Raw genomic sequence first — 23,498 nt, 5'->3', positions numbered from 1 at the left:
TTGTCATTCATTCCATAGAAAAACACACGTTATACGTAATTGTCATTCATACCATAGATAAACACACGTTATACGTAATTGTCATTCATTCTATAGATAAACACATGTTATACGTAATTGTCATTCATTCAATAGAAAAACATATGTTATACGTAATTGTCATTCATTCTATAGAAAAACACATGTTATACGTAATTGTCATTCATTCTGTAGTTAAAACAAGTTATACGTAATTGTCATTCATTCTATAGATAAACACATGTTATACGTAATTGTCATTCATACCATAGAAAAACACATGTCATACGTAATTGTCATTCATTCCATTGTACAACACACACTTTACGTAATTGTCATTCATACCATTGTAACACACATTATACGTAATTGTCATTCATACCATAGAAAAACACACGTTATACGTAATTGTCATTCATTTCACAGGAAAATACACGTTATACGAATTTGTCATTCATTCCATAGGAAAACACATGTTATACGTAATTGTCATTCATACCATGGTACAACACACGTTATGAGTAATTGTCATTCATACCATTGTAGTCACTGTATCCTTTGTTGTTATTCATACCATTGTGCAATGCATGTTATTCTTCCTTGCCCTCTGTACATTACATGGTGCTGCTTGCTCTGTCAGTACTACAACGATGCTGGCGTCAGGTGGCATGATAAAACTGAAATACTGGACCTCAGTTATATCCAACTCTTGTACCCTGGTTCTAAAAACAAAGGGTCAGAAAACAGAGGTTATGTTAGTAAATGCTGACCTTTCATCCTTCTACTTCAAATTAATTGTTGTTAAGACCTGACTTAATAATTTCTCCCCTGCATACAATGTGGAGGATGCAGCTAGCAGAATATATCTGTCTATTGGTACGCATCTTTTCTGGAGCAGAACTGTTCACTCTGTTCACTTTTTTCATGAAACTTGGTATAAATGTCATCCAGATGGTGAACTGGTGTTCTTCACTATTTGGGGCTTGATCTTTGCTTTGTCTTTTCATTTCCATGGAAATGTATGGGACTTCAAGAATTACACAAAAGTGATTGTAGTTTGTTTTGGTACTCTGTTATGTGATGCTGATTGAGTTCCTTTGTTTCTGGCCGACAGTTCACCTGGCCGGAGATTGAGAAGAATGGATCCAGTCGTGAAACCAAAATGGTGTACCGCTTCGACTACCTGCCTGCCGGACTCTTCAACAGGGGCCAGGTCTGGAGGACATCATTCCATCCGTTAAAAATATTACCATGTTTATAACATCTACTTTCCGCCAAACACACAGGCATGTCAATCAGCTCTGTTCCCACATTAAGCTGACTCCCTGACTTTATTTGTAAGACCTCCCTTGCAACCCATGGTTGTCTACTTGTGGGGATTCTTGGTTAAATAACTCCCTAGCAACCCATGCTTGTCTACTTGTGGGGATTCTTGTTTAAATAACTCCCTAGCAACCCATGCTTGTCTACTTGTGGGGATTCTTGGTTAAATAGCTCCCTAGCAACCCATGCTTGTCTACTTGTGGGGATTCTTGGTTAAATAACCTGCTAGCAGCCCATGCTTGTTTACTTGTGGGGATTCTTGGTTAAATAACTCGCTAGCAACCCATGCTTGTCTACTTGTTAGGATTCTTGGTTAAATAACTCCCTAGCAACCCATGCTTGTCTACTTGTGGGGATTCTTGGTTAAATAGCTCCCTAGCAGCCCATGCTTGTCTACTTGTGAGGATTCTTGGTTAAATAACTCCCTAGCAACCCATGCTTGTCTACTTGTGGGGATTCTTGGTTAAATAACTCCCTAGCAACCCATGCTTGTCTACTTGTGGGGATTCTTGGTTAAATAACTCCCTAGCAACCCATGGTTGTCTACTTGTGAGGATTCTTGGTTAAATAACTCCCTAGCAACCCATGCTTGTCTACTTGTGGGGATTCTTGGTTAAATAGCTCCATAGCAACCCATGGTTGTCTACTTTTGGGGATTCTTGGTTAAATAACTCCCTAGCAACCCATGCTTGTCTACTTGTGGGGATTCTTGGTTAAATAGCTCCCTAGCAGCCCATGGTTGTCTACTTGTGGGGATTCTTAGTTAAATAGCTCCCTAGCAACCCATGCTTGTCTACTTGTGGGGATTCTTGGTTAAATAACTCGCTAGCAACCCATGCTTGTCTACTTGTGGGGATTCTTGGTTAAATAACTCCCTAGCAACCCATGGTTGTCTACTTGTGGGGATTCTTGGTTAAATAACTCCCTAGCAACCCATGGTTGTCTACTTGTGGGGATTCTTGGTTAAATAACTCCCTAGCAACCCATGGTTGTCTCCGATGAGGATTTCAGGTGAAATAGCTCCCTAGCAACCTATACAGGTCACCATTATACAGGTGGAATATTGCTGAGTGTGACGTTAAAAAACAAAAACACTTTAATTCCAGGTGCGCCTGCACCAGTTCAGTGACAGTTCCATGATATGGAAGAGGGGCTCATTCCTCCGGAAGAACAAGCATATATGTCTGATACAGCAGACCAGGTAACCATGGTAACAAGCATATATGTCGCATACAGCAGACCAGGTAACCATGGTAACAAGCATATATGTCACATACAGCAGACCAGGTAACCATGGTAACAAGCATATATGTCGCATACAGCAGACCAGGTAACCATGGTAACAAGCATATATGTCTCATACAGCAGACCAGGTAACCATGGTAACAAGCATATATGTCTCATACAGCAGACCAGGTAACCATGGTCAAAAGAATATATGGCTCATAACAGTACAGATGAATCTAGCAATCAGAAAAATACAATCTACATTCGTGTGACTAGCCACTTTGGTATGTGATAATGGTTTGAGCCTGTCACATAGTCTTGTTGAACCAGATAACAGATTTTACTTACCTGTTCAGTAATTTTTGTCAGATTGATCTCAGACGATTAAAGTGAACAGGCAAGTTCTTATTGATTTCCCCCCTGGTTTGCAGGGAGTCGGAGCTGATTGTCCGAGCCCAGGGTCCGCGGCCCGAGAACATCGTGTTCCTTGTCCACGAGGTGTTCGAGACACTCATCATGGAGTCCTTCCAGGGTGTGACCTACGACTACCTCCTGCCCTGCCCCGACTGTCTGAAGCTGGTGAGGAGAAGGCAGTGTTTAGTTGTGTCAGCGGGGGCCAGGCCTACAGCAGTCCCACCACACCCAATCTGTTGGCTGATTGGTAGTGCCAGAATCACCCACTGTATGACTGTCTCTGTCGGCAACAGAGACGTAGATGACTACAACCTGTGTTACTTGGACTGGGTCACCTTCAGTAATCGGACACACTGGGTTATTGTTTATGTAGTGTTAATAGCAGTGTTCACCCTGACTCCTTAACATACGCGTCCACCTGGAGAGAGGTTCTATCCCTGGCCGTGTCATATCAAAAGACGGTACCTCTTGTTACCCTGCATGGCTAAACAAGGACTGGTTGGCTTGGAGTCAGTATACTTTGTCTGTGTGGGGTATTCATGTTATACTTCGGCATAGTATCTCAGTGGGCTAGCACTATAAAATCGGCATTAGTCCGGACTAGTACAAGCAGCCACACACATCAAACATGCACATTGCAATATAAGTGCAACAATCTTGAACGCAAAGTTGAATCCCTTTTCACCTCACCTCACCTCACCTCACCTCACCTCACCTCACCTCACCTCACCTCACCTCACCTCACCAAACACTAGGTTTATATTTTTCATATTAAGTCACGTGTATTTTCTTTTTCTTTTGATGTCCATACGTTGTGTATGTTTACGCCCTGGTCCAGTGCTGTAGATGTCTCTATGATGAACACTGCTATCTATGTACAGGTGTTGAAGGATCCCCACATGTTCGCAGCATCCACCATCAGACGGGCGACAGAGCTGCGGGCACCGTTCCTGCAGTGCCTCAAGTACTTCCACACCATCTCCCTCGTGGAACTTCAGGGTAGGTTGACATCCTGCCTCACCTTGTGATCTCTTCGCTGGTGATACTGTTCACTTTTAGACCTTAAGCAAATGTGTGGTGATATAACTGAAATACTGTTGGCATTAAACCAAACTCACTTTGGTCCAGGATCGTGGTGAGGACAAAAGGTCAAGGTTAGGATTGTAGAGATGCAAACCTTTACATTTCCGGCAGAATCATGTATGTTTTACAACTTATTGAACATAAAGCTCTCTACATTGAGTTACTGCCTCCTTCACCTTAGAAACTTAGGACATTGATATTTAGCTGGAGAGTTTGAATTTTAAAAACTTTTTCCTTCAATTTTTGGTTGGCATCACTGCATATGTGATGGGAAATGTAAAACTGTTGAATTAGTTAATATTTGAGGCAAGGGCGTTAACTGCCTATAAAACACTGACCGAACTAGGCTGGAATTTCCTGGCCCTCAGTGGCTATGACAAATTATGTCCCTTCTGTGTCCCTCCTATTGACCAATAAGATTCCATCTCTCATATCACTTGCATTTGCTTTAAATAAATTCCAGCCCATTTTGGCAAGAGTGGAAACTGGACTATTATAGTCAGTTAACTCCCTTGCCTCAAGAAGATGGCACCTCCATGACTGTTGCTGATGTTGCAGGAATGATGCCGCCGGACTCCCACGCCGCCTATGACATCCACCTGGTGCAGGCCGTGCAGGGGCTGAAGGAGCTGTCCAAGGACTTGGTGGCAGGTTGGTCGCTGGACACTCTACGGAGTTGGCTCTTGGGAAAATAAGTCCTGTTCTGTTAATCTCCCCATGGTGATTCCAGGGTAGAATATGTCCCCAGTACCTCATGCTTGTTGGCCGAAGCAATCTGATGTTCACAATGCGGATCTTGGTGATTTTTGTTCAGTATATCAACCACTAGTTCGCTTGATTCAACTGCATGCCTTATCTACAACTACACTTGGTACAGCTGGACTGGTGCTGACAGTTGTGTAAAACAACATTCAGACACTAAATGATGATGATGATGATGATGATGATGATGATGATGAAGTGACTCTCAAAACCTCATCATCATTACCGATCTTACCCCAAAGATACCTACATTTTGTTATTATTTCCAAGACATAACTGTATTTCATTTTGTTGATCATTGTGTCCATACTCCCTAATACTGTCAGTAAAAACGACAAATGCGCGTATGGTTGGCACAGCACAGGTCGCGAACTAGTCCAGATTTCTGGGATATCATCCAGGTATCCATGGGAAAAAAGACAATAACAAAGGCAGTCTTGGTGAATTGTCAGAGATCAGTGCCCCTTTCAGCTGCCCCCAGTGTGGTCATCCATTCATTTACTCTCCATGACCCGTGCATACCTCGCATCACCATGATCGTCTCCCAACATCTTGGTCACACACACTTGCACGCTAGTTGACCTACATGCACTGATCACATGGTTTCCAAGCCAACTCATACTCTTTCAAATCCCCACATGAATGTGACATGTTTGTTTTGGGGTTTTTTCTGCGATTTTTGCCAAATTACAACGACTGGTTTGAGCGATGCATTAAACACACAAACAAACAAAGAGGTAACCCCAGAGAAGACCTTCCAGCATATGTCCTCTCTCCACAGATATCTTTGTGTCCTACTGCGAGAAGAATGCACCTGAGGATCGGACTAACAAGATCATCATCCACCCCTCTACTGTGTGCAGCGACCTGCAGAAGGCGGATTATAAATGGTAAGTTGTGCCACAAGTTCTGTGAGACCCCTCTACTGTGTGCAGCGACCTGCAGAAGGCGTATTATAAATGGTAAGTTGTGCCACAAGCTCTGTGAGAACCCTCTACTGTGTGCAGCGACCTGCAGAAGGTGGATTATAAATGGTAAGTTGTGCCACAAGCTCTGTGAGAACCCTCTACTGTGTGCAGCGACCTGCAGAAGGCGTATTATAAATGGTAAGTTGTGCCACAAGCTCTGTGAGACCCCTCTACTGTGTGCAGCGACCTGCAGAAGGCGTATTATAAATGGTAAGTTGTGCCACAAGCTCTGTGAGAACCCTCTACTGTGTGCAGCGACCTGGAGAAGGCGGATTATAAAAGGTAAGTTGTGCCACAAGCTCTGTGAGAACCCTCTACTGTGTGCAGCGACCTGGAGAAGGCGGATTATAAATGGTAAGTTGTGCCACAAGTTCTGTGAGAACCCTCTACTGTGTGCAGCGACCTGCAGAAGGCGGATTATAAATGGTAAGTTGTGCCACAAGTTCTGTGAGAACTGGACCTTATTCAGAGAAGAAGTGACGAATCCAGTGATTGTTATGCTTACCTGGGCATTCTGAGTGGATAACTCCTTTGGAGAAAAGTTATATTTATAACAGTGACATAGTTAGAGGTTTATAAAGTAGGTGTAGAGCTTCGCAGTCTGTATAGTCTGTATGACCTGATGAACTTTAGTTGCCGTCCTTCACAGCTGGTACCAGGAAGACGCCCACACATACACCACGGATGAGATGGTCAAGGCGTTGATGGACTCTGGGGTCATTCTCGTCTTCATCTCTAATGAGTATGTCAATGATGAGAGTTGCTGTAACCTGTTTAAGTATGCCCGGCTGACGCTGCGGAAACCCATCATCCTTGTCGTGGTGGGATCCGGCATGGAGTGGAAGTCCAGCAGACTTGGGATTCTGCTGGCAGATGAGGTGAGAGGGTGATGGAGCTGGTAGTTGTCCATGTGGTCCTGAGTTTACTGCTGGTGAAGACATAACCATTGATAAGCATTACAGCTAGCATTCCATGAGTGAAGGAAAGAAGACAGGAGTTAGGTGATTTATTGCAAAGGGATCCACCTTTTGATGTTCTGTGATTTTTTGTAGCTATTATTCCATTTTTGCTGTTTTGTTGACAATTATTCATTGGAAACAAATATTTTCACTGGACATGCTGATGTCCCGAAATTGCAGATGATCCTGAGTCTTGAATATCTAACTTAACTTTACCATGTGGGAGAGCCTGGTAATGCTAATCTTCCCTATCCCTGTCTGCAGGTGTATGTGGGCATGTGGGAGTGTCTGGTAATGCTAATCTTCCCTGATCCTTGTCTGCAGGTGTATGTGGGTATGTGGGAGTGTCTGGTAATGCTAATCTTCCCTGATCCTTGTCTGCAGTTGTATGTGAGCATGTGGGAGTGTTTAGTAATGCTAATCTTCCCTATCCCTGTCTGCAGGTGTATGTGGGCATGTGGGAGTGTCTAGTAATGCTAATCTTCCCTATCCCTGTCTGTAGGTGTATGTGGGCATGTGGGAGTGTCTAGTAATGCTAATCTTCCCTGATCCTTGTCTGCAGGTGTATGTGGGCATGTTGGAGTGTCTGGTAATGATAATCTACCCTATCCTTGTCTGCAGGTGTATGTGGGTATGTGGGAGTGTCTGGTAATGCTAATCTTCCCTGATCCTTGTCTGTAGGTGTATGTGGGCATGTGGGAGTGTCTAGTAATGATAATCTTCCCTATCCCTGTCTGCAGGTGTATGTGGGCATATGGGAGTGTCTGGTAATGCTAATCTTCCCTGATCCTTGTCTGCAGGTGTATGTGGGCATGTGGGAGAGTCTGGTAATGCTAATCTTCCCTGATCCTTGTCTGCAGGTGTATGTGGGTATGTGGGAGTGTCTAGTAATGCTAATCTTCCCTATCCCTGTCTGCAGGTGTATGTGGGAGTGTCTGGTAATGCTAATCTTCCCTGATCCTTGTCTGCAGGTGTATGTGGGCATGTTGGAGTGTCTGGTAATGATACTCTACCCTATCCTTGTCTGCAGGTGTATGTGGGTATGTGGGAGTGTCTGGTAATGCTAATCTTCCCTGATCCTTGTCTGTAGGTGTATATGGGCATGTGGGAGCGTCTAGTAATGCTAATCTTCCCTATCCTTGTCTGCAGGTGTATGTGGGCATGTGGGAGTGTCTAGTAATGCTAATCTTCCCTATCCTTGTCTGCAGTTGTATGTGAGCATGTGGGAGTGTCTAGTAATGCTAATCTTCCCTATCCTTGTCTGCAGGTGTATGTGGGCATGTGGGAGTGTCTGGTAATGCTAGTCTTCCCTGATCCTTGTCTGCAGGTGTATGTGGGCATGTTGGAGTGTCTGGTAATGCTAATCTTCCCTGATCCTTGTCTGCAGTTGTATGTGAACATGTGGGAGTGTCTAGTAATGCTAATCTTCCCTGATCCTTGTCTGTAGGTGTATGTGGGCATGTGGGAGTGTTTAGTAATGCTAATCTACCCTATCCTTGTCTGCAGGTGTATGTGGGCATGTGGGAGAGTCTGGTAATGCTAATCTTCCCTGATCCTTGTCTGCAGGTGTATGTGGGCATGTGGGAGTGTCTAGTAATGCTAATCTTCCCTGATCCTTGTCTGCAGGTGTATGTGGGCATGTGGGAGTGTTTAGTAATGCTAATCTTCCCTGATCCTTGTCTGCAGGTGTATGTGGGCATGTGGGAGTGTCTGGTAATGCTAATCTTCCCTGATCCTTGTCTGCAGGTGTATGTGGGCATGTGGGAGTGTTTAGTAATGCTAATCTTCCCTGATCCTTGTCTGCAGGTGTATGTGGGCATGTGGGAGTGTCTAGTAATGCTAATCTTCCCTGATCCTTGTCTGCAGGTGTATGTGGGCATGTGGGAGTGTCTGGTAATGCTAATCTTCCCTGATCCTTGTCTGCAGGTGTATGTGGGCATGTGGGAGAGTCTGGTAATGCTAATCTTCCCTGATCCTTGTCTGCAGGTGTATGTGGGCATGTGGGAGTGTTTAGTAATGCTAATCTTCCCTGATCCTTGTCTGCAGGTGTATGTGGGAGTGTCTGGTAATGCTAATCTTCCCTGATCCTTGTCTGCAGGTGTATGTTGGCATGTGGCAGTGTCTAGTCATGCTAATCTTCCCTGATCCTTGTCTGTAGGTGTATGTGGGCATGTGGGAGTGTCTAGTAATGATAATCTTCCCTGATCCTTGTCTGCAGGTGTATGTGGGCATGTGGGAGTGTCTAGTAATGCCAATCTTCCCTGATCCTTGTCTGCAGGTGTATATGGGCATGTGGGAGTGTTTAGTAATGATAATCTTCCCTGATCCTTGTCTGCAGGTGTATGTGGGCATGTGGGAGTGTCTAGTAATGCTAATCTTCCCTGATCCTTGTCTGCAGGTGTATATGGGCATGTGGGAGTGTCTAGTAATGATAATCTTCCCTGATCCTTGTCTGCAGGTGTATGTGGGCATGTGGGAGTGTCTAGTAATGCTAATCTTCCCTGATCCTTGTCTGCAGGTGTATGTGGGCATGTGGGAGTGTCTAGTAATGATAATCTTCCCTGATCCTTGTCTGCAGGTGTATGTGGGCATGTGGGAGTGTCTAGTAATGCTAATCTTCCCTGATCCTTGTCTGTAGGTGTATATGGGCATGTGGGAGTGTTTAGTAATGATAATCTCCCCCTGATCCTTGTCTGCAGGTGTATGTGAGCATGCAGAACCCAGATAGGTACACATTCAAGTTCGACGAGTTGGTGAAGGTGTTGAAGGTCAGGGTCAAGAAGGAGACCGAGGACCAGGACTTCCCGCCATGTTTCATCAGCTACTGTTGGCAGAACTCGGCCGAGGCTGTGGCTAGGGGGACAAGGTGAGGCGTCCTTGTTCTCCGAATCTTTGTCTTACAGCTTTAGACCATTGACTATGTGACAGTGTCGTCCTTCGAGGGGATTGTGGCCTGGAGGATAAAGGTGTCCAAACTCAGGCCTCTACTAACTGTATGGCACCTTGATTTGCATATATATAGAAACCTATGATTAAGGGTTTGAATCCTGGTTCGCCCCGATTATGTTTCTAGGTTTGTCAGCACCATAGTCGTACTCATGGGTTTCACCGAAGTGGTAAAGATCTGAGACCTTCACTTCGAGCTTTCCTCCCACACTAAAACTGACACGTCATGATATACCGGTGACTGGAATACTGTTCAAAGTGGCCTTAAACCCATCTCACTCACTCACTCACTCACTCATCAAAGAGGCATTTAAACCAAACTTACTACTTTCATCAAGGTTTGGGTTTGTCTGCCACGTGTGTTCTCTATCATAGCTGGTGAGGGGTGGATGGGGGCTTTGGCAAGGGTTGGTGGCCAAGTGTCTTCTAAAGCACTGCAGCTCACACAATCACATTAAAATCAGGTCTTAGTTTTTGCTACCCCTGAACAAAGATCTGAGGACATGCCATGACGGTCACGTCAGACTGACCTTTCCCGAATTGGGAACAACCAATAGAATGACTGGCAGCTTTTTCGTGCTTCACCGCACTAGTTTTAAACTGGTGAGAATGCTTTGAAACATATTTTGACAAATTTTCAATTATAAATTGGAAAACAGAACAAACGAATATTCTGGAATGGCTAATAGATGGTTTAGATTATATGTATTCAGTCATAAAGCCTGTAACTGTCGTTCAGAATACTCCGTGTTAAATGTTTCAAGGTTGCACAATCAGAAATCACATTCCGACTTACTTTCGTGATCTGGTAAGCAATGCTCTGATTGGTCGGGTGAAAGTTCATTCTGAAGAGATGTCCTCAGATCTTCGTTTAGCGGTCGCGAGAACCGAGATCTGATTTTAATGAGATTGCAATTCACAGAGTTGTTTCCCTCAGGCATGCCAGAAACCTTTGGTCATGGCTTTCAATCACAAGTTCCCCCCTGATTATGTGTCTAGGTTTGTCAGCACCATACCCGTGCTCATGTGTTTCACCGAAGTGATAAACACCTGAGACCTGCATCAATGAGAGCTTGCCTCCCACGTTAAGCTGACATGCTGTGACATATCTGAAATACTGTTCAAATCACCCTTAAACCAAACTTACCCACTTTTATCACAGGGCTCTTATATCTGTGTTGTTGAAGAGGGAACTACATTAAACATTTCGGCCATGTTAAAGAAATGACTTTGAACAGCCTTCCCACCAATGTCAACATCACTTTGTGATTTGTGCAGATCCACACAAGGTGCTGTAGGATTTGGTGATCCACGCGCTATCAAGAAATACCTCGATGACCAAGGGATCCAGTGTTGGCTGGATGTGGAACGGGTTGGCCTGGTTAGTGGATCATCATCATCATCACCATCATCATCATCATCATCCATATCCATCGCGTCCCCAACTAGCATATCTTATTGCCCCATAACTACCTTCAAATGTTCACTATATTTGCTTAGTGGTCCAACCAACTGATGTTCTGTGGGAGGGGAAGCTGGGATGTTTAAAAATAACAACTTTTCCCCCAAATGATGGAAAAAATTGGCCAGTTTGGATGTTTTGAAAAGTAATGTCGTGATGCCCCCAAACCTCTTTGCCTCCTACTTTCAGAGAACATTTTCTGTATGTCTTGAAACACTGACAGAAAATATATTTGGTTCAAACAAAATTCCAGATCCCTCACCCCAGAATATTAAACAGTTGATCCCTAAGAATCAATAGCATCTACATGTCTGTTGTATTTCAGCATGGCCTCTTTGAGGATATCGCGGAGGGTCTGCTCAATGCTCGGGTTGTGATTGTGTGCGTCTCCGACCAGTATGCTGAATCAGCAAACTGCGCCATGGAGTTCCGCTACGCAGCCAACACTCTCAAGCTACCTATTGTCCTCGCTGTAGTCGGGACCGGAAACAACTGGAGAGCATCAGAGGTCAGTTGCCATGGCAACTTCTTGTTAGAAATAATGGATGCAGTATCTTAAAGGAAACTAAGCAACAGTGACCTGAATCTGTAAAGTCGTAATCACATTGTTATCAACAGTGAGGGATTAGTATGATGCGGTAACGTTGTCATGTCATGAGATGAGAGATAAACTTTCTATTTGTCAAGAAAATACAAATGTGACCAATCATGAGATAAGGACCTTATGGGTGAAAAATCACATTGTGACTTTTCATTATATTTTAAAACTACAGCATCTTTGGAACACAAAAATACAAGCTTCAATTTATATTTATTACAGAGATACATGAAATCACACATGGCAATCTGACGTCAAACAACTGACGTCATAGCACAATTGTCCCTTTTCTCCTGGTGGGACACAAATATCCTCTATATCACAGTTTACATTATATATCTTGTTTGTGTTCTAGATTGGTGTCCTGTCTCTGAAATACCCCATTGTCAGCTTCCAAGAAAACAACCAGAATGCCTTTGAAAAACTCCTTACTATTATCAAGGAGACACTGGCTTCGTCCACCATTGCTCTCACTCCGCAACAAACCAAAGACAAAACCAAGGAAGAGCAGAAGGATCTGTCTTATCAGGTGTGTGACCTTCATCAATACTGCACAGGGTGGCATAAACTATGTATGCCACCGCCTGTGGATACGTAGGGTTATTTTGTGGTGATGTCACTGTTGTTAACCAGTGAATGAGGCACAGACCTGGTTAAAGGAGACCCATTCAGACCAATGAGCATTCAGCTTACATCTTGCACAGAGTAATGTGGTGAAGGTATTCCCTTGACAATAAAGGCCTCAATGTCAGGCAGTGGTAGACTTTGCACAATGTTCATGCATGGAGTCTGGCTCAGATGGCGTTCATGAGTTATGAATGGCTTCATTTCATTTCCGTCCTCAAACAAGAGGCGTCCATGACTATGACACCACTTGGAGAGTTTTTACTTACTGGTGATGGAGAATTACATGTGTATTTGGTGCCCCAAATCCATCATTGCCCAATACACAAATATTTGCTTAATCCCCAAGAATTGAGTACCCAAGAATGAGCAATTCTGCCATGAATTTGGAAAATACTCCATTTTGATTGGTCAGTCAGAGGTATCAAATGACAATAAACCCCCTCTGATTGAAAAAGCCCATTTAACGGCCACTTCACCGTGGAAGCTAATATTTTTACAATAGTATTTCTTTTACAGTCATTGATAGTAGGCATATTTAAATAATTATATGTGCAATCATAGGCTACATAATGCAAAGTTGCGGTTATTACCCTTTTCAAAGGACATGTGGCAATATATTTCGTGCTGAAAATACAAAGGATCTACAAAGAGAATGTATTTCAAGTTTTATGGACAACAGAGAGCTTGCTATTTGGTGCTTTTCTATATGCAGCTGTGATGTCATATCTTTTGCATCACATTGAGCAAGATGGCGTCATGATAGAGACGCACGGTGCAGAAAGAAACCCTTTGAAGGATTGTTTATTTTTCTTTAAGGGTGCCCTCTGAACTCAACCCATGCCGCTTAACTCAATATATACTGAACTGCAAAAGAAACATCACCACAAGTAACATTCCATGAAAAGCTGTCATTTTAATATCTGGGTAATTTTTGTCAAGGTTTTTAAAATTTAATATTACCTTGTCCAGAAAAATGAAATTTGATGATTAAAAAACAAAGCAGATGATAATAAAACTGATCGCCCAAACGCATCACGGCAATGGCCATGGTAACCGGGTGCATGTGAGTTCCATGCAAATTGAAATGCACATGCATTCCCCCGTTTCTTGCCCTATAAAAATCCACCCAGATCGGATAACATTCATTCGTTATTGAAGTGATACCACATGCCAAGATTGACAAGAAATCAGTGACACCAAGCCATTGGACGATTGCAAGCTGGACAAACCGCCTGGCAAGTAGCCGATGCATTTCAATTCCACTTAAGGACCATATACAGGCTCCAGCAAGGGTACCTGACTACCACCACTACAGATGACCAACCACGTAGTGGAAGATCAAGGGACACCACCAGACGTCCGGATCTTCAGATTGTGAGACAGCATCTTCAAGATCGCTTTGTTACTGCTCCGGAAACTGCTCGACAGACCATGGGAACACACCAGCGACACATAAGTGCGGACACTGTGCGTCGACGATTGACGAGCAGACACCACCACTGTCACAGGCCACACCCAGGACCCATTCTGACACCACGTCATCGCCGGGGCCGTCTTCAGTGAGCAACACAGCACCGGCATTGGCGCCACCAGCAGTGGAGAAGAGTCCTCTTCTCAGACGAGAGCTGTTACTGTATCTCAACAGCAGATGGCAGAGAGAGAGTCTGGCGACGCCGTGGGGAACGTTATTTGGATGCTAGGTTTGTTGAGAGAGACTCGTGGGGTGGTCCGAGCATCATGGTGAGGGGACGAATCGGTCTTGCACAGAGGGTCAGCCCTGTGGTATTCCAGAACATCGGTCCAGGGAGAGGCAATGGTGTCACAGCAGCTCGGTACATTGATCAAGTCTTGAGACCACACGCTATACCTCATTTGGCAGAATGGCACCAGAACCAAGCAGTGGCCTGCACTCAGTCCCGATTTAAATCCAATTGAGCACCTGTTGGACGAGATTCAAAGACACCTGAATGACGTCCGACCAAGGCCAACAACTGCAGCTGAACTGCGTCATGCATTCCTCAGAGTATGGGCTCAAGTGCCTATGGCCTTCATCAACTGCCTCATCCATTCCATGTATCGACGTTACACGGCAATCATCAATGCACATGGCGGACACACAAGATACTGACTTGTGATGCCATTTTCCCAGAGACAAGTGTTGTGTTTCACTTTAAGAACATTTGACACTTTAATATCAACCTTGATGATCAGTTTTGCCAAGTTTCATTTTTTTAATATGTCTCAAAGTATGTTTACAGTGATTGGACAAATAAGGTTTCTCATATATCTATCCATTGTGACGTTTGTTTTGCAGCTCAGTATATATGCTAACACCAAAGATTTGGTGTTTTGTTCAGTCATGGTAGAGTTTGTTTATTATGTGCCTTATCATGATGAGGATCTTGATAGATTGAATAAGTAATGATCAACTTGTGTGCCTTCTCCCAACCAGGAGCTCTGTGAGCTGGCACAGAGGAAGTTCCTGCGGCAGATTGTGCAGTATGCAGAGGAACAGGATGTCACAGCGCCGTATCCCAGACTCTTCCTCATCGACTTTGTCAAGGAGGAACCATGTAAGTAGAGAATCAGTCAAGCTCTTGTTCCACTTCATTACTATCTGTCATGTGTACAGCCGCACTGGGATTGTGGGTCAGAACTGGTCCCCTGCAACTTAAGCTTGTCGTAAATGGCCATTTAAATTATCGGTCGGTCAAACCCGATTCGAGGGAAGTTGTTTATAATATCCAGCTTGTGAATCCATGGACATCGCCATTTTAGGTCATGTGACCAGCTATGCTACACTAACTCCTTACACACAATACAAACTCCATGCATCGCACACAACTTTCCACATATAACACTTTTATAAACTTTGACTGTTCTTTCCGTTATTTGTCTTTACGCTAGCATCCGAAGGATGTTATAATATATTTGACGAGAGGGCATGGATGGCCCAGTCATCTAACGCACCGCCATTCACATTTCACAATTGTGGCCCTTACTTTATGGGATCATGAGTTTGAATCCTGGTTCACCCTGCTTAAGTGTCCTGGTTTGTAAGCATTATACCATTATGATTTCACTGAAGGAGTAAGCGTTAAAGGCCGTGCAATTATAAACAATCTTGACGTGTTGTTTGTGGAGTGGTGTTGCACTCTGGGACATCCTCTTGATGACAGTGTTGTGATGATGATGATGTTATCTGTGGAGTGGTGTTGCACTCTGGGACATGCCCTTGATGACAGTGTTGTGATGATGATGATGTTACCTGTGGAGCATGTGTGTTTCATCGGATCACAGGTTTTCGGACATCATACGTTTTCGGACAACCATGGTTAGGCTAAAAAAACAACATAGTCTTGGTTCTCAGACACCGCCCCCAAAATCATAAAGTTAGCCTCATGTTTCATTTTTATTTCCATTTTTTTTTAAAAACCACAAAATCCATAAATATTCCAAGTCCAACAGTATTCCAGTGTTTTACTCATCAAGGAATACATTTATATAGGGAGGCCCTTTTTCTGGTTGAATGTACACAATTGTTTATTTATTGATTACACAACTGTTTATTGAATACAAAAAAGACACCCGCCCTCCCGCACTATATTTTAAAAAAAACAATTCTTATAATTTTTTAAACCCTATCGCAATAACTCACGCTATATAACAAGGGATGTGGCGTCACACAGACATTTTAAATACTCAGATGATGACCTGTTTGTAAGATAAAGTCAGTGAGATGTTTTACAGTTCTTCTTCTGATTAACTAGAAAATTACAAAGGTTGCTAAGCGTCTGAAACCGCATAACACAGGGATATATGATGTGTGTACTGCAGCTGCCAACCAGGAGACACCACAGAAGGAGACGCCTGATAAGGAGACACCGCAGAAGGAAACGCCTGACAAGGAGACACCACGGATGGAGACACAGCCCTCGGGACATCATGGCAGCAAAGACTTCCTCAAACACCCTCTCTGTATCCACATACTCTGTGAGCATGATGAGGTACGTGTTTTGGGGATTTGTTGAGTGTAGGATAAAACAGATCTGAGGGTTTTAATGATATTTTGTTGTTTGTTTATTTGTTGTTTAATGCTGACTGTCTGTAAATAATCAAGTTTGGACCAGACAATCCAGTGATTGATATCATGAGTATTGATCAACGTAATTAGGATTCGATGACATGCATCATCCAAATACACATCTGAGGGTTTTAATGATATTTTGTTGTTTGTTTATTTGTTGTTTAATGCTGACTGTCTGTAAATAATCAAGTTTGGACCAGACAATCCAGTGATTGATATCATGAGTATTGATCAACGTAATTAGGATACGATGACATGCATCCAAATCAGCGAGTCTGACTACCCATTGCCGTTAGTGGCTACTTACGACATGCATAATCGCCTGTTACAGCAAGCATGGGCTGCTTACCCGTATCTTCACAGCCCCTTTTGAGATTTAAAACACTCATCTGATCATGCTAATGCTGTTATGATAGTGTAAAACAATATTCATAATAAACATATTATCTTATTCTTGTTAGAATTGACAGATTTTCTCAAATAAGAATGATAATTTTCTGAGACAGTGTTTTTTCGTTTTGTATTGCTGACCCATCATAATATAACCTCTTGTCTCCCCTCCCCCAGGGATGGCACAGTTGTGGGGAGCCCCTCCCCCTGGTGTTCAGCACCACCACCCTGGAGAAGTGTGTGCCGTACATCGCCAGGATCACTGGCATCGCCCAGTACAGCAAGAAACTGGTCCTCAACTGTCAGGCTACAGAAGCAGGACGCGAGTTTATCCGCTGGGTGGAGGAGGTAAGTGTTGGTCCTGTACTCAGAGCAATGTACTATAAGCTTAAAAAAATAAAAGAATTGGTTCTCAGCAATCTCAGGCAATGGCTTTTGAAAATATGGTGTGGGCGGGTTTGTTTGTTTTTTGCTTGTTCCAACTTATATGTAACCAAATAAACATTTGTGTACCATCAACCTCGGAAAGAGCCTCCCTACATAAACAAGTATACAAACTCCTATTATCACTATGACCATAACACGAGATGTGCAGTAAAGCAGTTCACATGTAAAGGGAAGTAATTAGGATTTATTAGTAGTATTAGGATTTTAGTATTTTTGGGGGGAAAATGGAAATAAAAACGAAAAGACTTTCTGATGATGCAGGCGATGCCTGAGAACCAAGACTTTTAATTTTTTTAGCCTTACATGTTCAAAAATATAGGGTTAATATAAAAGCTACAACAAAGTAGATGGTTATGATGGAATCCTCTTCACAGTACCTAGATGTAGTGGAGTAGCCTCGTGGATGAAGTATTAGACTGTCTCACTTTAGGTCCTGGTTTGATTCCCCACGTGGGTATAGTGAATCCCATCTTTATAAAGTAGATCCCTAGTAACATTTCTTGAAATATGAATAGTTGAAATGTTGCCTGAATGTGGCATTGTGGGTATAATGTTGAGAAGGCTATACGGATGCTCCAAGTGTTTGTTCCAAGATGTCTGTGTTCTTCAGAGCCCCCTGGTGGTGGACTGCTCGGACTTCGGCCAGATCTATCAGGACATCCGACAGGAAGTGATACAAGCAGACCCAGACAGAGTCATGGGCAAACTGGCAAGGTAAGTTCTGGGAAAACATGGCTTGTTGCTTCCACCCTTCAGTGATGAAATTTAAAGTAACGAAGTTGGGAGGTCACTCTGAGAATGTCCTCTGTGGTTAAAAGATATAAACGATTTTGTATATTTTAAGGTTAGTTTTCCTGTTCAATGCACGGCACCATGCCCCATGCTTTATTTGTTTTTAGTTTTAGAAAGTTACATGGGAATGAATAATAGTTGAAAAGACGAAAACAAACATTTTTGAAAGAAACTTTATGTTTGTCTCACAGATGTATAATAATATGCGTAAATGCAGAAAAAAAATTGAAAATATTTTTAAACATTCTTAACTGTAAATTATTAGACTAAACATGTTTGTGTTATTCGGCAACAATCATAAGAGGGAGACGCTCTGTCCTAGGCTGCGTTACCTGCCCTTGAGCGCTTGGACTCCTCGCCTGCCGCCGCTAGGAGGCAAAGGCAGGCTACATCAGTTGCGATGTTTTCACTATACTTGTCCTTTAATGTGTACCATGTGTGTCTCCCTGCAGGTGCCACCTGCCCAATGGGAAGACAGTTTGGCTGTGTGAAGAACATCGCAACCAGATGCGAGTGACGGTGCTGAGCGACGAGGCGGCAGTGACCTCTCACGTGCCAGGTGACCTGGGCAGGGTGGACTACATGCTGGAGGCAATGAAGGGGCTGGACATGAGGCAGGTGCCTGATGGGATACGCAGCCTCGTGGTGGAGAAGAAGCCAAGAAGGACCACACAGACTGAAGGAAGCAATGGTAAATAGTCCACTCGTAAAATGTTCAGGTCATAGGATTACCTACTTAGGGACAACAGCATGGGATTTTTGAATGAGACAGAGTAAATATTGTGTCAGCGAATCAAGACATTTAATTTTTTTATTGAAGTGCCAGACAATCAGTTTTCATAACATCCAACATGTCCAACAAATAATTTTGCCATCATTTTCCCCGTAAAAAATATTTTTTTCAAAATCATCCAAGCCACCCCAACCTTCTGTTTGTATGTTTTTCTTACAACAAATGTTTATTCATCAGTTTCTCAAAAAGACGAAAACCCTATTTTAGAAAGAATTTGTATGACCGATAATGGCCATTAGTTTCAAATGTACTCACAATCAAGAAAGTTTTGACAATACTTTCTTCATTGTGAAGCAAACAGCAGGTACCGGTACTCTTATTTTCATCTGATCGTATTTTCATTGGACCAAGATGTTATTTAGTTTGCACTCTAAGCTTTCTCTGAAATACGAGCTATATTGTTATTGGACTACATGTTTACATGTTCACTATGGTTGTTTATCATCTTCACTTCAGGACCAGAGGTTCCTGGTAGCCGAGATCAGGTTGATGGTGCTGGAGAAGACCAGGAGAAGCCCGAGGAAAGACCATCAAGTGATGGATCAAACACATCCCAGACATCAAGTCAGCGTTCAGCTCTTAGCCAGCTCTCACAGTCCAATATGTCTCCTGCACTCAGGTCTCTGAAACCACGGGGGTCAGGTGGACGTCCTCGCATCGGGAACAAGACGAAGAGTAGAGCCTGTACAGTCATGTGACAAGGTCATGTGACAAGGGTCAGGTGGACGTCCTCGCATCGGGAACAAGACGAAGAGTAGAGCCTGTACAGTCATGTGACGAGGTCATGTGACAAGGGTCAGGTGGACGTCCTCACATCGGAAACAAGACGAAGAGTAGATACTGCACAGTCATGTGACGAGGTCATGTGACAAGGGTCGGGTGGACGTCCTTGCATCGGAAACAAGACGAAGAGTAGAGCCTGCACTGTCATGTGACAAGGGTCAGGTGGATTGGTCTGACTAGCCTTTGTCATGGGACCTGTGATTGCATGAAATGTTTAACCTTTTCTTTCCACTACATTCATCCATGGACCCTTTTGTATTGGAGCAACACAGGTCCAAGATTTTGGACTTGAGTACCTGGGGGATGAGAGTGGACTTATGCGCAAGTACTCTCATTTTGATGAAAATGGTCATTGAGAGAAATATGTAAACACAAATGTATTTATCTATGTGCAAATAAACTACACACTAACCTTTAGCAATTGTTTAACTTTAGATCAAAGTTCCATATGTGGTTAAAACATTTGATAAAATTATATACAAAATTATATTAATTTTTATACAATACTGTTAAAACCTTGAGTGTTTTCACAATATGCCTATATAGGAAAATGTGATGTAGTTCAAGAAGCCCACTTTTATAATAATAAATTCAAATCATCTTTATTTTGAAAATACCAATCTTTAAAAAAAGATTCAGTGCCTGGATTCAGACATATACATATTTAATGTATTTATGATAGGGCAAGTATTTCCCATCACAGTTCCTGTTGATAGTGGATCAAGTTTGAGTGATGTGAAACAAAAAGGCAAATATCACCAACATGTCAAGATAATGGGCATTACATTTGGATCTCTCCATTGCTCACTCACAACACATGACATTTTGCATGAAACAAGTCGCTTCATTATCACATCATAACTGACTAATTACCGTTCCCATGGCATTGACAGAAATCCTTCATCAGTATTTTATTCAGGGAAGGTAACTGATATCAAGATATTTGATATGAAACTTAATTCTGTGAACATATTGTTTACTTTCCTGGCGAACCAGGCAACATCTGTGATACTAAATGTCAAAGTTCATGTGTACATCTGTGATCCTGCTTGTATATATACTCAGTCTACACAAGCTCAGCACAATCATTGGCGTAACCTTAGAAACAGTCATGTAGATTCTTCATTATTTGGAAGTATACCTATACCATGATAGATATTTATACTTTTCCTGACAGAAAAATATATATTTATATGATGTATATGTTTATGTTACATTTATTATTATATTCATCATTAACCAGATCATACTCTCTGTGTCATAGGAGATATTGCTACAGTTAAATTTCATCAGTATCACAGGCCACTGTGATGTCATTGGTTACCATGGCATCAGAATCGAATGACATCACTAATCACTCTGCCACTGAAGCTGGTTAGCTGTACTTTTGACACTCAAGACACTGGTTATTACTGTTTACGAACTAAAAACGTTGATTTCGGATGATAAATACAATATCACTCTTACGTCTTAGATTTTCTAGTTAGACATTACCTGATAGGTGATATATTCTGTTGAAGATGTCATCTGATATTATTAGATTTTTGTACCTGTCCACTTCACTAACCCCCCAACAAATCTCACCTAATTGTATTTTCCTCAAGTTTGTACCGAGATGAAAACAATTGCTGTGAAGTTCCTGTTGTATTCAACTCGCCTGAACAAATACACTGTACATGTGTTCCCACAGTCATTGTATAGAGATGCCTTGAATTGATTCAGTTTAACAATCTGTTTAATGATGACTGCCACAGTTACAAACATCTTTGTTTGACCGGTATGTATAACATTTTACAACTTTTTTTCTTTTCTCAAATGACAAATATAAAAATAGAAACTTATCCGTTATGTATGGGGTGAAAGTGCCCCGCTGCCTATGAAAGGATTTAATATGATCAAGTTTTTATATATATATATATATGTGTGTGTTTGTGTGTGTGTATATATATATATATATATATATACACGTAAGACCTGTTTTATCACAATATAGATTTTGATTATTGATCTGATTGTTTTGACTGGGCCAGTTGTTGTGACATATCAGGGGCCAGTTGTTGTGACGTCCGATCGAGGGCCAATTGTTGTGACATCCCATCTGGGGCCAATTGTTGTGACATCCCATCTGGGGCCAGTTGTTGTGACATCCAATCGAGGGCCAGTTGTTGTGACATCCGATCGAGGGCCAGTTGTTGTGACATCCATTCGAGGGCCAGTTGTTGTGACATCCAATCGAGGGCCAGTTGTGACATCCGATCGAGGCCAGTCTGGGCATGCTGCGGAATGTTTCACTGTAACCTCAGTCTAATGCAATGTTCACAACGTGTGACAGCATACAACTCCCTCAAACATCAGAGGACAACAGGCACAGACGCTCACCTTCAGGAGAAACAATTTCCTCAGGAAAAAAACATGAAACATTCCAAATAATCACCATATGGCTTCCTTACCAGGTTGATATTAAGCTGTTAATAATGTGATGTTGTCATATGAGACAAGAATGTTCAAGTGTTATTCAGATGTGTGGCCTGTGTTCACCAAATATCCCTCTATGTATTTTAGATGCTTATAAACCTCCAGCGACATCATCCTATTGTTCTCCAGTCGGGTTAAATCTCACAATCAGGGATGTTGTAATGTCCGGGATTTTGTTAATTCAACTTCCGTTTAGATTGTAACATAAATGTTTCTCGCTTGATATTTATTTTGCATTTATACACAAGGTACTGAAATGTAAAATCAAATGACAAGTGTTTTCTTTGCATTCCTATGGATCAAACACAACCTTCGTATCTGTAGTCCATTGAGTGTTCTCACTAGGCTACATAGGCACTGATAAACAAGCTTTTAAAAATGTCTTTTTCAAGTACCGTACGCCTTTATCCTGTGGATGCAGGTTTTAAATATCATAAAAACCCACAGATGTGCTTTACCCAAAACATAAATACCTGTGAAAGATCTTATGTCAGTGAACTACCATCAGGTGTGTGACTGTTTGCATTCACATAATGTACAACTGCACATATATTTAAAATGAGAAAGACAAAAATGTGTCCTTGTCAAAATCTCATCTCGTTGTCACATGATTATGAAAGTTGCTTTATTCAACTCCCTTTGTTCCGTCCATGGTGAAGATCTCGGAGATTGTTGTGTATTTGTCTATCTGGCTCTTCATTCTAGCAGCTAGCATTCCTGTGATATTCACTGTATTATTATTCTTAGCAGCATAAAGCATGTCAATATTTGTCAAAGTTTGTTTTTATTTTTTGATTGAACATGGTATGTTTCCATGTATGAAAAATATCATGTAGATTTTTAACAGCACCTTGAAGTCTATCATTTATAGATGACATTTCACCACAATAAATGGAAGATGTTTTTTTAAAGTTTGTTAAATATGTTGTCTATATTTCTGCAATACATGTGCAGTTGTTTCATATCATGTGATTTTATATTATACTGACATTTATTGTCTTGAAGTCAACTGTAGTCTTTAGCGGGATTAGGTTTTGTATTGTTGCCATGTAACAGATGTGCGACACTTTGATATTTGTTTCAACCTCACTCTAGGTTGACCTCTGACTTTCAGTGTTCTGGCACTGTGATGATGCCTGGAATCCATGTTTCCCTGATTTAGTTCGTTGGTTTGCAAGTATTCGAGACTCACCATGATAAATCCTGGAATAAACTTCATGCTTATATTTATTTTGGAAGGTTCTTTGACCCAGTGTTTATCCAAGGGAGCGGTTGTTTTGTATTACCGTATTCGACGTAATAAGCGCCCTGCTCTAATAAGTGCCCACGGCGATATTTGATAAT

General features: G+C 42.2%; 1 protein-coding gene across 1 annotated transcript in view; it reads left to right on the top strand.

The window, feature by feature from the left end:
* LOC139452086 (uncharacterized) overlaps nt 1–19,830 on the top strand; it is an 85,518-nt gene extending 65,688 nt beyond the window's left edge. Inside the window, exons 47-63 of the mRNA XM_071233439.1 lie at nt 1,133–1,231; nt 2,448–2,542; nt 3,000–3,147; nt 3,864–3,981; nt 4,624–4,716; nt 5,609–5,717; nt 6,445–6,673; nt 9,454–9,620; nt 10,979–11,081; nt 11,488–11,670; nt 12,116–12,289; nt 14,840–14,960; nt 16,225–16,394; nt 17,042–17,212; nt 17,922–18,025; nt 18,556–18,794; nt 19,353–19,830. Coding sequence (XP_071089540.1) covers nt 1,133–1,231; nt 2,448–2,542; nt 3,000–3,147; nt 3,864–3,981; nt 4,624–4,716; nt 5,609–5,717; nt 6,445–6,673; nt 9,454–9,620; nt 10,979–11,081; nt 11,488–11,670; nt 12,116–12,289; nt 14,840–14,960; nt 16,225–16,394; nt 17,042–17,212; nt 17,922–18,025; nt 18,556–18,794; nt 19,353–19,594 — 2,565 coding nt within the window. The 3' untranslated portion in view covers nt 19,595–19,830. The remainder of the gene's footprint in view (nt 1–1,132; nt 1,232–2,447; nt 2,543–2,999; nt 3,148–3,863; nt 3,982–4,623; nt 4,717–5,608; nt 5,718–6,444; nt 6,674–9,453; nt 9,621–10,978; nt 11,082–11,487; nt 11,671–12,115; nt 12,290–14,839; nt 14,961–16,224; nt 16,395–17,041; nt 17,213–17,921; nt 18,026–18,555; nt 18,795–19,352) is intronic.
* The last annotated feature ends 3,668 nt before the right edge of the window (nt 19,831–23,498 follow it).

Source organism: Haliotis cracherodii, unplaced genomic scaffold, assembly GCF_022045235.1.
Source record: "Haliotis cracherodii isolate W230 unplaced genomic scaffold, xgHalCrac1.p SCAF_1, whole genome shotgun sequence".
In the NCBI taxonomy this organism is placed as follows: domain Eukaryota; kingdom Metazoa; phylum Mollusca; class Gastropoda; order Lepetellida; family Haliotidae; genus Haliotis; species Haliotis cracherodii.
The sequence above is the reverse complement of the archived record's forward strand: the minus strand, read 5'-3'. Positions and strand labels throughout refer to the sequence as shown.